This window comes from Puma concolor, chromosome A3 (genome assembly GCF_028749965.1).
Source record: "Puma concolor isolate L17-30 chromosome A3, mPumCon1.1.hap2, whole genome shotgun sequence".
Lineage (NCBI taxonomy): Eukaryota > Metazoa > Chordata > Mammalia > Carnivora > Felidae > Puma > Puma concolor.
Genome location: NC_141669.1, coordinates 77538142 through 77553555, shown reverse-complemented (window position 1 = coordinate 77553555; position 15414 = coordinate 77538142). Strand labels below are relative to the sequence as shown.

Sequence of the window (15414 nt, the reverse complement as noted above, 5' to 3'; positions counted from 1 at the left end):
AGACTTCTTTATGTATACCTTTTGAATTTTCAAATTCAAATAGAAATCCCTTACCTATTAAAAAATAACAACAAACCTCCTACCATTTACTACATACTCTGAAAACCTTTTTAAAGTAACTGAGAAGTTGCCCATTTCTGAAATCAAAATCAGAAATAGCTAACAATTCAACTATGTCCGTGAAACTCTGGAAAGATGATGGGTACATGTATGCAGTATAATACACAGCTGAAGGTCTAAAGGGAATGAATACGCGCAGATGTATGATTTTCTTCAAAGGGGACGAATCAACAAATGCTTTTCACTTAGTCGAATAGGGAGAATTCTGTCTCTTCTGCTGACTTGAAGAATGTCTGTGACGTTGTGTGACAGATTTCTCATCCCAACAAATAATGCCACCAGACTATAAGTATTATAGGGCAAGGGAAGTTTACTGGAAGGAAACAGGCAGATTCCTTCATACTGAATATGTAGTATTCCTTTTATGTTCCTTTTATGTGGTAACCTAGTCTTCACAAATAGCAAAAATTTAATAATCAAGACTTTTTTTTTTTAATTTTTTTTTTTAACGTTTATTTATTTTTGAGACAGAGAGAGACACAGCATGAACGGGGGAGGGATAGAGAGAGAGGGAGACACAGAGTCGGAAGCAAGCTCCAGGCTCTGAGCCATCAGCCCAGAGCCCGACGCGGGGCTCGAACTCGCGGACCACGAGATCGTGACCTGAGCCGAAGTCGGACGCTTAACCGACTGAGCCACCCAGGCACCCCTCAAGACGTTGTTTTTTAAAACCTTCTAATGGGTTTTAAAAAGAGAAAAGCTCAAAGTCATTTAATATAATAAACTTTTACTTGTGAAAAACTAGACCAAAATATGAAAAATATCATGACACTAATTAAGTTCAATATAACTATTAAGCACAAAGAAATACTCCTTTAAAAGTGTTTTTTAAATTTTCAAATATGAATAAAGAGTATCTTCATTGTGTACCATCAGCTCTAGGAAAGGGGTTATTTCAGAGCACAAAATGTTCCAGAAAACATAAATAAATGTTTCTCAGGAATTCCAAAATATTAAAACAAATGGGATTTTCCTAGATTCTCCCTGACCCCTCCAACTGAAAAGCTAAGTTTTTTGATAACTAATGACTCCTAAAAGTAAACAACTCAAAGAAGAAAAACAAAACACATTCATGCTCCATCAGAAACCTAAGTAAAAGGGTAGTAAGTAGGAAAATTTCACCAGGTCATACACAGATTGCAGTGATTTTGTACACACTTTGATAATAAAATCATTTGTATATAAAACGCTTAAATTTACAATCTATTTTCAAAACAAGATTCACATAAGCTAATTATGCTTATCCTTCATTAGAATGTTCTTATGTAACGTAAAATTCAGCAGCAACTTTTCAATTATGTGAATATAGAAAACTAATTGAACTAAACACATTAAAAGCAAAACGCCAAGCTCCAGTATCTTTAATCCTGTAGAAGTAGAAAAGGTGGAACACTTCTGTTCCTTGCCAGAGTACTATGGACTATACAAGACACAGGAAAGGTTTCCAAGAACTGGAAACAGCACTGCTAAGGGGCTTTCTAAAGAGATTCATTTTTACACTAACATAAACTATTCCAAACACTGAAGAGAAGATGGGTGGAGGATGTACAAGTCTGTGCCTTCAACTGTAAGAATTAGAGGAAGACAATTTTCTTCTAAAAGAGGCACATGTATATGGAAGCTTCCAGTTTGGGGGTACAAGATATTACAGAGATGTACCTTTAATTAACTAGCAACTTATACAAGAGAATATTTCAAAATACATGAAAATTAGATAGTGTTTATACCATGAAACAACTCAGTCATTTATATTTACACACACACACACACACACACACACACACACACACAAAACACAGACACTTTTTTTTTTGTTTAAAGGGAAAAAACTTCTTGGAAATATGCCTGGATCACAAAATAAGTAACAAACCTTTGAGGCAAACTAGTCAGCGTGCCAACATTTGCACCTGTGTACAAAAACTCACAGAGGCACAGAAAGGCCATGCCTTTCTTGTATAATATCCCTCTGGGGCTTAAAATGCCTTCTACCAAGACAACAACAATCCTACTCGTTGCCTGGGCTGTGGCCAGGGAATGGACACTCTGCCTCTATAATCCCATCACCACCCTCCTGGCACTCTTGGTTCCCCCTCTTTAAAGAATGAGAGGACTGACCACTACACAATCTCTGAGAATTGTTAAGCTATACAACCAACGATTCTGGACACCACTAGTGATTTTACCAGAATACACACTGTTGTGGGATTGTAATTTATGGCAATAGGACCAGTGTGTAACAAGATGTCACTATATGCGTAGCCGCTATGGTAATGAACTAAGAAATGAAAATGTCTAGTTTGGGGTTTTGGTTGAAATCGAAAGTTTTTACATATTACTGATCAGAGGGGGTAATTTCCAAATGATGGTTCCACTCTAAAATAACAAATCTAGGGCTCGGACAGGGATCTCGCTATGCAAGCCTGCACAGTCTTGCTTTGCCTGAATACAATCCAAGACTAGCGAGGGGTGTTCTATGACCTGGGAGACAAGGTTAAGGAGTTCCCACTGGTCAAAGATGGAACAATGTGAGCACCTAGAAAACAATGATCGCAATAAACTGAAACACAAATAAAATTTTAAAATATGAACTCAAGAATTGAAAAAAAAATCAATGTTCAACTTTACAGATTCCAAGGACACCAGCACTTAAATATGGTAATTAAAGAGAAAAGGCACTGATCTTTCCCTGTGAATTTATTTCACATTAAGTAAAAAAGGAAGCCACAGACCATAACGTAGAGTATGAAACATGTAGAGGATAAAATAATCAAGATAATAGGTGTATATGTAAAAACTATATGGATACAAATATACAGAAAAAAGGCTGGAAGGCTGGCCAATTGACAAGTTACTTCTGAGGGGTGGACAAAAGGACATTTCCACATTTTGTTATGTATACTACACTACTGCATTGCTTGACTCTTTAGTAATTTGGAATATACTCATGCCTTATTTGTATAATAAATACACAGTGTGAAAAGAAATGTCAATGGAAGTACTTGAAAAAAAGGAAAAAAGCACATAAATAACTTCAGAGGTAGAATAAATGCTAAAGTGTAAATGTTGGCTTTTTAAAAATCGATTTGTAAGTCATATAGAGAAGGACAGATTCCATATGTTTTCACTCCTATGTGGATCCTGAGAAACTTGACAGAAGACCATGGGGGAGGGGAAGGAAAAAAAAATGGTTAGAGAGGGAGGGAGCCAAAATATAAGAGACTCCTAAAAACTGAGAACAAACTGAGGGTTTATGGGGGGTGGGATGGAAGGGTGGGTGGGTGATGGGTATTGAGGAGGGCACCTGTTGGGATGAGCACTGGGTATTGTATGGAAACCAATTTGACAATAAATTTCCTATTAAAAAAATAATAAATAAATAAAAATAAAAATCGATTTGTAACATTTTAAGACAAAATTACAAACAAACATAAAGCAGTCTGTCTTCCAATAATGTATACAAATAATCAACTATCTGTATATATGTAAAAAGAAATTGACATGTTTAGAATATAAGAAAATGTTCAATAAGAAGGTAAAAATACTATCTCAAAGTAATAGTATATTCATTATGCAGATGAGGGGGCTGCTTCATTCATGTTTGTTACAGGTCTTAGGAACTAATTTTGCAAGACTATCACCATGAAAGGTGACATTAGAAAGTGTACTAGAAAAGATAGAGGGGCACCTGGGTGGCTCAGTTGGTTAAGCGTCCAACTTCGGCTCAGGTCATGATCTCACGGTTTGTGAGTTCGAGCCCTGCATCAGGATCTGTGCTGACAGCTTACTCAGAGCCTGGAGCCTGCTCCAGATTGTCTCCCTTTCTCTCTGGCCCTGCCCTGCTCACACTCTGTCTCTGTCTCTCTCAAAAATAAATAAACATTAAAAAAAAATTTAAAAAAAAAAAAAAAAAAGAAAGAAAAGATAGTTCAAACTAAAATATGAATTGTGACAGATTCTTTTTAACAGATCACCTATGGACATCATACTGTATACAGTAAGTAGAAAATGAAACGCGTTTAGTACAACTAGTATTTAAAGATATGAAAAGTTTCATTTTCTATTTCTTCATCTAGATTACAGTTACATGAATGTTGGCTATCATAAACCACTGAGCCATGTGTATCGTTGTTTTGTGCCTGTTTCTGTAGTATGCTGTAATTCACAACCTGAAGGGTGTGGTGGGTGGGGGATACTCTTTTAAAACAAAACATGGGGCGCCTGGGTGGCGCAGTCGGTTGAGCGTCCGACTTCAGCCAGGTCACGATCTCGCGGTCCGTGAGTTCGAGCCCCGCGTCAGGCTCTGGGCTGATGGCTCAGAGCCTGGAGCCTGTTTCCGATTCTGTGTCTCCCTCTCTCTCTGCCCCTCCCCCGTTCATGCTCTGTCTCTCTCTGTCCCAAAAATAAATAAATGTTGAAAAAAAAAAAAATTTAAAACAAAACAAAACCGCTCTTTGACAAATACCCCAAAATAATCAGGCCAATCGCTTTTAAAGGCTAAAATTACACCATGAGAAAGAATGAATTCATAAAAAGTTCTGGTAGGTCAAACAAATTACTTTTTCAGAAATCCACAATCCAAGATAGGGATTTTTCAAGTATGATAGGACCACATCTCATACATCATTCCATATTATATGTTCCTTTTCAAACAAATTGAGTCCATAGTGCTTTATAAATTATTTAACACGTTTAAGTAGTGGTCCAAGTCAGAGGGCAAAAAGAAGAGCACTGGTTTATTCGGCAGAAAGGGAAGGATTAGGATTATCACAACCATATTATCTATTTGTTTTTTTTTTTAATTTTTTTTAATGTTTTTTATTTATTTTTGAGACAGAGAGAGACAGAGCATGAACAGGGGAGGAGGGTCAGAGAGAGAGGGAGACATCTGAAGACATCTGAAGGAGGGTCAGAGAGAGAGGGAGAATCTGAAGCAGGCTCCAGGCTCCAAGCTGTCAGCACAGAGCCCGACGCAGGGCTCGAACCCTCGGACCGTGAGATCATGACCTGAGCTGAAGTCGGCTGCTTAACCGACTGAGCCACCCAGGCACCCCCCGTATTATCTATTTGCAGCACTACAAAGGTTATGAAGTACACCAACTGGGTTAAAAAGTATACTTCAATATAACGATTCCTCTGGCTTCCAGCCTCACAAGAAGCTACTCTCACATGACTGTGCTCTTCAGACTGCTGGCTCAAATATAGAGCAAAACACTGGAAGGAGGTGTCCAACAGAGCAAAGGAGGGTAAAGGAGAAAAAAATGGTGATAAACCTCAGAGACTGCTTATCCCTAAAGGAAAGTTGAACTTAGAAATTGTTTTCTTGTCTTTAAAAAACAAAACAAGACAGCAAAGGTCATCTGGACAGGGAAATAGAAGTCTGTGAGGCTGGCTACTTCCACCTTCCCCGGACTAGTGCTGTACCTCGTACATTCTTCCAGTTGTTCTTTCACTCTGTATAGCTAGTCTTTAGTCTTGGTCACAGGCCTAACTCTTTCCACAGGGCGCTACCTTTTTATCTGCAGGGCCCTCCTCAATGTCTAGCACAGTAAGGGATTAGGGTCTTCTATGGGGATGACTTTAAACGCTGGGACTTGTGTGGAAACATAAATTCAGGGTTTTTTTTTTCATTTCCAGTTTGCATAAAATTAAAATTTAAGTGTGAAACTGTTCCTCAAAAGGAAGAAAAGGGGGGTGGGGAAGGGAAAGAATTAGCACCTGAATGAATACAGGTTATAATCCACCGACTGAGGACTAAACTCCTAAAATGTAAGTTTTCTAATTATATATTCAATAACAACAAACTCAGTATTATAGGCCAGAATTCATTCAAACCAAAGAATTGAATTTTAAGAATTTTGAGACTTTTAAGAACTACATAGTGAAGTGTGTACTTCAATGCAGCCAACAAGTGAAATGTAAATTTTATGGAAAGTCTTATTTATACCATCAACATAGAAGACAAAGCTTCTAAAGATAATAAATACAAATTCAAAAAGACAAATGAACTAACTTATTCACTGCTGTCTATGGTGTTTGGTGAAGGAAAATTTCCCATGAGAAAAAGAAAATAATCTAGAGCAAATATCTATGAAGTGAAAAAGGGAGGGGAGGGAGAGGAGGGGATGGGAGGTCAGGTCACTATTCTTTTTTTTTTTTTTTATTTAAAAAAAAAAATTTTTTTATGTTTATTTTTGAGAGAGAGACAGTGAGCAGGGGAGGGGCAGAGAGAGCGGGAGACACAGAATCTGAAACAGGCTCCAGGCTCTGAGCTGTCAGCACAGAGCCCGATGTGGGGCTCGAACTCACAGACCGCGAGATCATGACCTGAGCCAAAGTCGGACGCTCAACCGACTGAGCCACCCAGGCACCCCAGGGTCACTGACTATTATAAGTGTTGTTCCTCTCTACCCAAATACCTTAAAAGAGACTACCAAGTTCCCAGATGTATAAACTGGAATCAACACACTAGAGCAATGTTTGGTAATAGAGATCAAAAGTTTCAGAACACAGGGGAGCCTGGGTGGCTTAGTCAGTTGGGTGGCCGACTTCGGCTCAGGTCATGATCTCATGGTCCGTGAGTCTGTGAGTTTGAGCCCCACGTCAGGCTCTGTGCTCACAACTCGGAGCCTGGAGTTTGCTTCGAGTTCTGTGTCTCCCTCTCTCTCTGCACATCCCCCACTTGCACTCTGTCTCTCTCTCTCAAAAATAAATAAATATAAAAAAAAAAAGGTCAGGACACAAATATAAATGCAGTACAAGGAAACAACTAAGAGTATGTGCAAAGATTACGGCACACAGATGGTTAATGCAGCGCTATTTTATAACACGGGAAACTGAATTCTATTCCAACGTCTAGCATTAGGAGATTGGCTGGGTAAATCTAGTACATCCATTCAATGAAGTTATTTGTAGGTAATAAAATATAAGAAAATGTCAAAACCGTATAGAAGCAGTCAAAACCGTATTATAACATAATCACATTTTGAAAACTAGCAACGAGTTTGTATATCAATATGCGTTCTTCTGGAAAAGGATCTTATAGACATGAACAGGTCAATGATTATGCTATTTATAGAAGTGACTGATTGATAAGTCTACTAGAGCACTTAAATAAAAAGAAAACATTAGTCTCTCCTCAAAAAGTCCCATTACATTCTGTGGCCCTGATGAAGATTTTTCTCATCTTCTGATTACTGCAGTAAGATTGTCAGAAATTATGAAACTTGTATGGTATCTAGTGATACAATGTAACATTCTGTGATAAAACTCAATCTGGCCTCTACTTAAACCTCGGTTAAAGGCTACACATTTAACAATCCCTGGACCTTCCTGATACTCCTTTCTAGCACCTGCCTTCAACAGAATAAATGTCACAAGATGAAAACATGAGGAATGGTCAGATTACTTACTATATAGTTTTAGCAGACTGTAGTACAGCTGGTCTCTATCACATTCAAATAGCTTCTGCGTTAGCTCCACTAATTTTTCTAGAGTTTCAACCTTAAAAATAAGAGTAACAGATGGATCTAGACTGTGTAAAGGATATATTTTATAATTCACAAATGTCAGTTGAATAATCCTTCAAATAAGCTTTACCCAAAGGGCAGATTAACTTCATTTAAAAATTTAAAGAGCCAAACAGAACAATGTGAATGTAGTTAATGCTTAAAAATGGCTAAAATGATAAATTTTGTTAGATGTATTTTACCACCATTAAAAAAAATGTTTTAGGTTGAAAAGCTGAAGGACTCTGCAGTCAAGAACAAAACATGAACAATCACCTAACTGAGGGAATCTCCATGAACATGCATTTTGAATAATTCAAAGATACTTGGGGTAGAGGGTAGAATTAGCACATCCTCTATTTATTAATAAGAATATTCCTCCACCCAAGTGGTATACTCCTCTTCCCCTGTGGCTTTTACTTTGCAGGATATGAACAAATATCTGCACTGGAGGAGACAGAAAGTAGAAATTCGACTTGGGCTCCCATCAAGCGACTCCTCTGGTCACTAAGAACTGAAGCAGATTTAAACTGCCAAGGAAACAAGGTTAGCCTGCTCAAGCCAACAACTAGGAGAAAGCAAGTGAGAATCTTCAGGGCCCCAATTAAAATTTTTTGGGATTCCATGGCACCTCAGAAACAAGAATTAAGCTACCGCTTACCTGGAAAACAACCAAGATAACACTGCTTCTATTAATAATGCTGTATGTCCCCAAATGCTCATATGACATGGAGGACACTTGCTTTCTACTCACAGTTTTAGGTGCTTGAGACCAGAAATTAAACACAAACCTGATTACTTGAAATGCATCTATCACAAAACCACTGAAGTCTTGAAGATCGAGCTCTAATGCCTGGAGTCTATAAAATAAAATAATCATACAGCACGTGAGGTAAAACTTAGCTAAATGTTAATTTTCCTTCAAAGTTTTCCTTCTACTGAATTTGCCACTTCCTTCCCAAATATATATCATAACAAAAGAAACCTGTAACTTAATACCATAGTTATCAAAGACTTTTAGGATTAAAACAGCATAAATGGTAACCGATATTTAACCAGTATCTAGAAGATTTGATTTACATCAAAATGTTGCTTTGTAGGTCAATTCTCATTCAATAAATCATTTTTTAAATATTAAAATGGTTAAGCTTTCTTTAGTTCATAAAGAAACCTTGACTCGAACTAAACTCCAAAAGATGTCAAATCAAACACACACACACACACACACACACACACACACACACACACACAGTTTCTCTCTCTCTCAGAGATCCCAATGGACTCAAGAAGCAAAAACTATTGTTACAAAAACTTATTAACCATTATCACAACCATAAACCAATGGCTTTTACTTTTTCCTTTAACATGCTTTGTGAAGTTTAGTGATCAAAAGTACTGACTACCACAAATGTCTGCCTAGTATCTAAAACTAAATGTTTTTTTTGTTTTTTTAAATTTTTTTTAACGTTTATTTATTTTTGAGACAGAGAGAGACAGAGCATGAACGGGAGAGGGGCAGAGAGAGAGGGAGACACAGAATCGGAAACAGGCTCCAGGCTCTGAGCCATCAGCCCAGAGCCTGATGCGGGGCTCAAACTCACGGACCGCGAGATCGTGACCTGAGCTGAAGTCGGACGCCCAACCGACTGAGCCACCCAGGTGCCCCAAACTAAATGTTTAAAGAGCTAGGTACTTAAAACAAACTAAGTACTTTAAACAAGTACTCACAGTCCTAGTTTACTTTAATTACTGACACATAGGTTATATCCTCAATCAGAAATTACTAAGGTTTAGTCAATAACTCTGGCTGTAAAGCAATTATTTTACAATTCTCATACTGGAATGAAAGGAAAACCAATTCACACATAATTCCAAGGATTTGTCATTCTAACTATAGTATTTTCATCATCTGTAAGAGGGCTTCACCATTAAATACTACATTTCAATCACAGCATTATGATAAGAAAACTACACACTCATTAGCCCTGGCTGCTCCAGTCTAGAGGAGGTACCTTTACTGCTTTCTCCACTCCGCTTTGTTGACTAAACCAGGTACCCCTCCAATCTGATCTCTTATTTATAAGTCTTCATTATTTTTTACCTCTTAAAATAATATTGTACAATGTTAAATTAAGAAACGAAGCAGACACTAACACCTCAGAGTTTTGGCAGAATGACAGAAAAGCTGGTACAGCAGAAGCTGTTTAAGTGTTCTCATTCTAACTGTGCAAGTATGCACATTTGGGGATACAAGAACGAAATGCTGAATAAATTACTTGTTTAAATATATTCTCAAATATCATTAATATTTACATTTGCACACAATTTCTACTCAGGGGTTTTCTCATCTAATTACCTGTTTTGTTTCACGTGCATTACACTGAAAATGAAACCAAATGAAATCTAACATATCCAAAAAGCCCTTGCAAAAATTCTGGACAGTCTTCATTAGAAGAAGGCAAAATGCCAGGACTGTTACATTCATTCACTTATAACTTTCAACGTTACTGCTGATCCAAATGCCAACAATCTAAAGAGCACAACTTCTATGGTAAACTCTTCCTTTTTGTGGCTGATTAATCTGCCTGTCACTGGCAGGACAGCTTATACAGCAGATATTCCTATGTTTCATTTTGAAATTGAGAACTGTTTTCACATTATAAATCTCAATCATCAAAAGAACATCTAGGTCAGATTAACTAAATCTCCTAGGCTTCTGTAATAGTCTACATTTCTGGCTTATCTCTTAACATCTTATTGAATTTTAAACACTACAAGTTGAAAGCAAAAATAGAAAATGCAATAAAAATATGGAGAAGAACAGAATTCTAATTGGGATGTTAAATATAACTTATCAAAAAAACCGGTTAACACTTAATTAAAACAATGAACTTACCTAGTTTTTTTTTCTCGTTTTGCGACAATCTAATTAATGGACAGTGAGAATAAAGTAATTACTGTAATAAAAAACCTGGCATGTTTGTTTCCCCCTGGGTTACTGGGCTTCAAAACATTCTTTGTGATGTTCCAATTTAGTAGTAAGTTCACTTGTATAAGAATAATAGTAAGCCAAAAGAAAAAATAATTTTCATTTAATTTCATTACATTACTCTGATATAAATTTCCTGTTATCGTAATAGGCTTCTATACATACTAGTAAAAATACCTATCAAGTAATTATTGTCTTTAAAGCAGAAAGAGATGAAGATTCTTCTACTTCAAATCGATCTCAAGGAAAACTATCTTAAATTTGACTCAAATACAAGTTTTTACCTGTTTTGATTTTTCCTGCCATTAGTGCTAGAAACATGAAATGGTAAACAAACAACTACCCTAGCCCCACACCCTCTAGGCAGCATGGGAGGAAAACCAAGTGCATGAGAGGGACCGGAAGTTTATGTCCAACTATTTATGTCCATAGCTAGAATAGCAAAGGAGGAAAAGGGTATCATGGAGCTTACTAAATCTTCCGATATTTGTCCTTTTCTCTAAAATCTTCAGAGATTGACATAAAGACCATGTCTAGAGGAGTAAGGAAAATATGGCTGAGCAAGTCAAACTAGCAGACTAACTATGGTAAACATGACCCATTTAACTAGGCATTACAGGAGATGCTAAAGAGAGGGGGTATGAACTGGTATGAGAACTGACATCCATCTCTTGAAATGTGGGAGGTCATGGGGGGAAAAAACTAGCTCTAAAAATCCTTCTGAGGGGCGTCTAGCTGGCTCAGTGGGAAGAGCGTGCAACTCTTGATTTCCAGGTTGTGAGTCTGAGTCCCACGTGGGGTGCAGAGATTTCTTAAAAATAAAATCTTTTTTAAGATTTGGTGCAGAGCCCAATGCGGGGGGCTCGAAGTCACAAACTGTGAGATCATGACCTGGGCCAAAATCAAGAGTCAGACGCTTAAGCAACTGTGCCACCCAGGCGCCCCTAACCTTTTGGTTCTAAACACAAAACCATAAAAAGAAAAAAGGTTTTGCCCCCTGAGAAGACAGCAAAATTACTCTGGCTACAATGTGATGGAAGAGTAACAGCAGATAAGAAGAGGGAGAAAAATCAAGAGAATAATTCTGGAGAAAGGATAAGTTCTTTTGATGGTTTAGATTACTAAGGGGTCAAGAGATCATGGAGGTCATACTGCAATATATAAATGCATCAAATCAACATGCTGCATGCCTTAAACTTATGCAATGCTGTATCTTATCTCAATTTTAAAAAGACAGAGAGATCACAGAGATAGGAATTGGTGTAAAAGAACCAAGAGAAAATGTGAAATCAGGACCTGATTTCAAATTCCATGCCTACTACTAACTAAACAAGCTCCACATGGACACTCCAAACTAGTTTCTTTGCCCTAATTACTTCTCAGAGTTGTTTTGTGAGAGAACCCCAAGCAGGTGCCACACTGTCAGTGTAGAGCCTGATGTGGGGCTCAAATTCACAAACCGTGAGATCATGACCTGAGCTGCCACCAGGAGTCAGATGCTTAACCAACTAAGCCACCAGGTGCCCCCATAATAAAGTCCTTTCTTAAATGAGAAAATACCATTACACTATATGCCAACAAATTGGAGAACCAAGAAAAAATGGATAAATTTCTGGAAACATACAACCTTCCAAAACCAAATCAGGAAGAAATAGAATATTTGAACAGATCAATCCTAGCAATGAAATCGATTCAGTAAACAAGTAAGTCCCAGGACCAGATAGCTTCACAGGTAAATTCTACCAAACATCGGAAGAAGAGTAAATACCTATTCTTCTCAAATTATGAAAAAAAAAAAAAAAAAAACAGAAAAGAAAGCTTCGAAATTCATTCTACAAGGGCAGCATTACCCAGATTTAAAAAAGTAAAACCATTTTAGTTTATGATAATTTCTAGCTATGGGACTAGAACTCGGGAGGCCTGCACTTTAGACCAAATCTCTGCTAAGATAATCATAAAAGAGGTATCATCTATAAAGACAGAACCGGGGCACCCAGGTGGCTCAGTCGGTTAAGCAGCTGACTTCGGCTCAGGTCACGATCTCATGGTCTGTGGGTTCGAGCCCTGCATCGGGCCGGGCTCTGTGCTGACAGCTCAGAGCCTGGAGCCTGTTTTGGATTCTGTGTCTCCCTCTCTCTCTGCCCCTCCCCTGCTCACACTCTGTCTCTCTCTCTCTCTCTCTCTCTCTCTCAAAAATAAACAAACATTAAAAAAATTTTTTTTTAAATAAATAAAATAAAGACATAACAAAGTTTCTGTCTCTGTGTATCAGGGGCCTTAATGGTAATAACATTTCACCTACTTCTAAGAAATGGTCCTATGTAAATAATCTGAAAACCAAATATACCTGCATCTATAGCTTAAGATGTGAGTTATGATTTCTTTGTAATAGTAAAAATTTTTCTCAAAAGAAAAATGGGCAAATAAACTTTTTTATTTAAAAGTTTATATAAAAGTTTATATAAAAGTGGGCAAATTCACTTATACAATGGAATGATATGGTAATTAAAAATAATGCTTAGAAGAGTTCTTAATTACATGGAGGGAAATGCAGAAGCAGTGATGTAGGGTAAAGCTATGGTACGATTTATTTCAATTATACATAAAAGAAACAGGCACTGAATAAAGTACAGAAAAACCACAGGGATGACTAGACGAGTAGTGAGATTAATAGTGTGTCTTCGGACTTGGAATATTTTAAACAGTAACATGTGTAGTAAATTTTGTTTGAGTCTATTCACAGGGGAAAAAACAAACATCAGATTGATCATCATCACTGGTACAACACAGAATACAGTTCACAAAATATTTACCTGATATTATTAAATAAGTTTGTAAAAATAATTTGTGAACATTTTCCCAATTTCATTCCAGAATGTGCCAGAAGAACACTGAGAGGAACTAGGGATAGTTAGCCTGCAGAGGATGAGACTGCAGGAGAGAGACAAAAGGTCTGACTTCAACACAGGGAAGAAGGTCACACAGAAGGAAGGGAATAAAACTAACATTTATTAAGTGTTTGATAATGCTGCCCCTCACCTGCTTGTGCTCTCTCTCTCTCTCTCAAAATAATAAATAAACCTTATTTAAGGGGGGGAAAAAAGGCACCTGGGTGGCTCTGTCGGTTAAGCGTCTGACTCTTGACCTCAGTTCAGGTCATGATCTCACAGTTCACGAGTTCAGGCCCCACATCAAGCTCTGAGCTGATGGCTCAGAGCCTGCTTGAGATTCTGTCACTCTTTCTCTCTGCCCCTCACCTGCTGTGCTCTTTCTCTCTCTCAAAATAAACAAACTTTATATTTAAAAAAAGTGTTTGAGGGGCGCCTGGGTGGCGCAGTCGGTTAAGCGTCCGACTTCAACCAGGTCACGATCTCACGGTCCGTGAGTTCGAGCCCCGCGTCGGGCTCTGGCCTGATGGCTCAGAGCCTGGAGCCTGTTTCCGATTCTGTGTCTCCCTCTCTCTCTGCCCCTCGCCCGTTCATGCTCTGTCTCTCTCTGTCCCAAAAATAAATAAACTTTGAAAAAAAAAAAATTTTAAAAAAAGTGTTTGATAATGTACCACTCTTTGAGTGTTTTCTGATAGAGTCCTGCGAGACAGAACAAGGATGAAAGATGGAAGCACTTTCCTACCTCAGAGCCTTTGCACAGGGAGTTCCCTCTACATGAAATGTTTGTTTTTGCCGCCACTCCACATGGCTGGTTCCCAATCCATCCGTTAGTTCTCATCCCAAACATCACTTTCTCAGAAAGACTGAGTCTGGAACAGACCCTTTCTATGTCAATTACTACATTATACAGACTCATTTTTTTAAGGTCTTTCTCTAGGATTAGATTGCAAGATGTCATCAGTAATTATTTGTTAATGATATAAAGAAGAAAGGGAAAGAGGGAAGAAGGGAAGAAGGGAGGGAGGGGAAATTGGTCAAACAGGATTGACCTGGAGGGCATTATGCTAAGTGAAGTCAGGCAGGGAAAAGACAAATACAGTATAATCTCAAACTCCTAGAACAGTGGTTGTCAGGGGCTCAGAGAAAATGAGGAGACGTTGGTCAAAGGGTACAAACTTCCTCTATAAGATGAACAGGTTCTGGGGACCTAATGTACAACACGGTGATAGTATAATATAATACTATGTTATAGGGGTGTCTGGCTGGCTCAGTCAGAGAAGAATGTGCAACTCTTGATCTTGGGATTGTTGAGTCTGAGCTCCACACTGGATATTACTTAAATAAATACAACTTTAAAAAATGTTATTAATTTAAAAAATATATCCTTGAAAGCTGCTGAGAGTAAATTGTAAATGTTCTCACCATAAAAAAGAAATGTAATTATGTGAGGTGATAGAGGCGCTAACTAACATTACTGAGGTAATCATTTTGTACAACATAAGCAATCAGAGGCGCCTGGGTGGCTCAGTTGGTTAAGTGTCTGACTCTCGGTTTCAGCTCAGGTAATGATCTCATGGTTCGTGAGTTCGAGTCCTTCATCGGACTCTGCACTGACAATGCAGAGCCTGCTTGAGATTCCTCTCTCCCTCTCCTCTCTCTCTCTCTGCCCCACTTTCTCTCTCAAAATAAATAAATAAACTTAAAAAATACAAGTAATGAAATCAACATAATGTACACTTAAACTGACACAATGTTATATGTCAGTTATCGCAATAAAGCTGGGGAAAAAGAACTATTTAGAGATTTCCCTTTCTACTTCTTTGCTCTACCTCTAATACCTGTAGTAACCTTCCCAGACCCCATCAGACTCTCAAATGTTAAAGTACTACTATATTCATCAACCCCCACCTCA

The 15414-nt window shown here is 37.9% G+C and overlaps 1 protein-coding gene across 1 annotated transcript in view; it reads right to left on the bottom strand.

Moving 5' to 3' along the window:
• LRPPRC (leucine rich pentatricopeptide repeat containing) overlaps positions 1–15414 on the bottom strand; it is a 112564-nt gene that overhangs the window by 25280 nt on the left and 71870 nt on the right. Inside the window, exons 26-27 of the mRNA XM_025932164.2 lie at positions 8417–8485; positions 7530–7620 (exon numbers count right to left, since the gene is read on the bottom strand). Coding sequence (XP_025787949.2) covers positions 7530–7620; positions 8417–8485 — 160 coding nt within the window. The remainder of the gene's footprint in view (positions 1–7529; positions 7621–8416; positions 8486–15414) is intronic.